The sequence below is a fragment of the Silene latifolia genome, chromosome Y (genome assembly GCF_048544455.1).
Source record: "Silene latifolia isolate original U9 population chromosome Y, ASM4854445v1, whole genome shotgun sequence".
In the NCBI taxonomy this organism is placed as follows: Eukaryota; Viridiplantae; Streptophyta; class Magnoliopsida; order Caryophyllales; family Caryophyllaceae; genus Silene; species Silene latifolia.
Window position 1 is genome coordinate 294,677,406 of NC_133538.1, and position 1,711 is coordinate 294,679,116.

Genomic DNA, 1,711 nt, shown 5'->3' on the forward strand with positions numbered 1-1,711 from the left:
ACTAATACTGATACTCCCATAACCCAGAGTCCAACCCTACAAGATATTACAAATCTCCCTTTATCTAAAACAAGCCCCGCACAAGCCAAAAAAGTTCCAAATACTCCTGCTTCTTCCTCCTCTGTTCCCTCTGTTTCATCAACTCGAGTTGTAGGTGAAGTCAATGAATCCTCACCCATACTTTTATTATCTAGACCGCCCCCTCCCTCAACCTCACTGCCTTCCACAAAACCCCCAGATAGAAATAATCCCACCAACCCAGGTAGTATCGATCTCGACATGGCCGGAGATGGCGGCACCCTATCTGGGGATCATGGTGTCGGAGAGTCCAATAATGGACATCAAGATCCAAGTTTCAAAGGACAATTCATCGAAGTTAATGCTGGAGTTATCGATACCATGGAGTGTTGATAACGTGCTCAATCTAGTAAGTCGCGCTTATTTATCGTCTTTAAATTATCTGCCAGATCATATGAGTACAAGAATCCCAAATTTGTCACCCAACTTACCCCATATCACTTTCATGGTATGGAATGTGCAAGGCACTGAAAGCAAAAATAAAATTTCCGCTATTAAGGAAGTAGTAAAAACCAATAAACCTACGGTTCTGACTCTTGTTGAGACCCATATGGGAGGAGAACATGCTATCAAATTAGGTAATATTCTAGGCTATGACGGTCATGCTAGAGTAAACACAGTGGGTTTTAGCAGAGGAATTTGGGTCTACTGGAGAAATGATCTCGTCTCTGTTACTCCAATAACAGAGCACGCTCAATATTTAACGTTCGAAGTCGCTAGAAATGGTGAACTTCCCTGGATTTTTTCAGCTGTTTATGCGAGCCCCGACCCTTCGAATAGGAGGGAACTGTGGACTGAGCTTGAGAATTTCGCGCGGGTTAATAATCAGCCATGGCTTATTGCGGGAGATTTTAATGAAACAAGGTCACTCAGTGAGAGACACGGTGGTGATCAGAATATGGCTAGACGATGTGAACGTTTTAACAGTTGGATTGAAGATTGCGAGCTTATAGAATTAGCATTCACCGGCCCAAACCACACCTGGGCTCGAGGTAATTCAATGGAAACTCGTCAAAGTGCCCGTCTTGATAGAGCATTATGTAATTCTGATTGGGGTATTCAGTTTGAGGAAGCTATGGTCAGACATCTCCCTGCAATATCGTCTGATCATTGCCCGCTTTTTATCTCACCTAACGGGTTTGTGCCATTGAGCGCTGTAAATCGACCGTTTCGCTTTCAAGGTTGTTGGCTAACTCATGAAGACTTTAAAATTTTCATCGACACTAATTGGCCTTCTGAAGGTATTTTTCCCACCCGTCTCGATGAGCTTTCACATAAATTACAAACTTGGAATGAGGAAGTTTTTGGTAATATATTTCGAAAAAAAAGGGAGCTTATGGCAAGGATCGAAGGTTGTCAGCGGGAACTTTCCAAAACCCGAGTAAGTCATCTTATCAAATTAGAAGTAAGGTTGAGGAAAGAATTAGAGGAAGTGTTTGCCCGAGAGGAGCTTCTGTGGTACCAGAAGTCACGTGTGGATTTTATCAAAGACGGTGATCGGAACACTTCTTTTTTTTCAAGTGAGTACCTTAATAAGACGATGGAGGAACCGAATCTCCAGTTTAAAAAATGCAGAAGGGGTATGGATAGAGGATCAGGGGGAAATACAAAAGTTAGTAGTGGACTACTTTAA

The 1,711-nt window shown here is 42.5% G+C and overlaps 1 protein-coding gene across 1 annotated transcript; it reads left to right on the forward strand.

Annotated features, from left to right (window-relative positions):
- The first annotated feature begins 523 nt into the window (after positions 1-523).
- Positions 524-1,711, forward strand: LOC141630954 (uncharacterized). The gene has a single exon (XM_074443686.1). It carries the CDS (start codon positions 524-526, stop codon positions 1,709-1,711), a length of 1,188 nt encoding a protein of 395 aa, XP_074299787.1.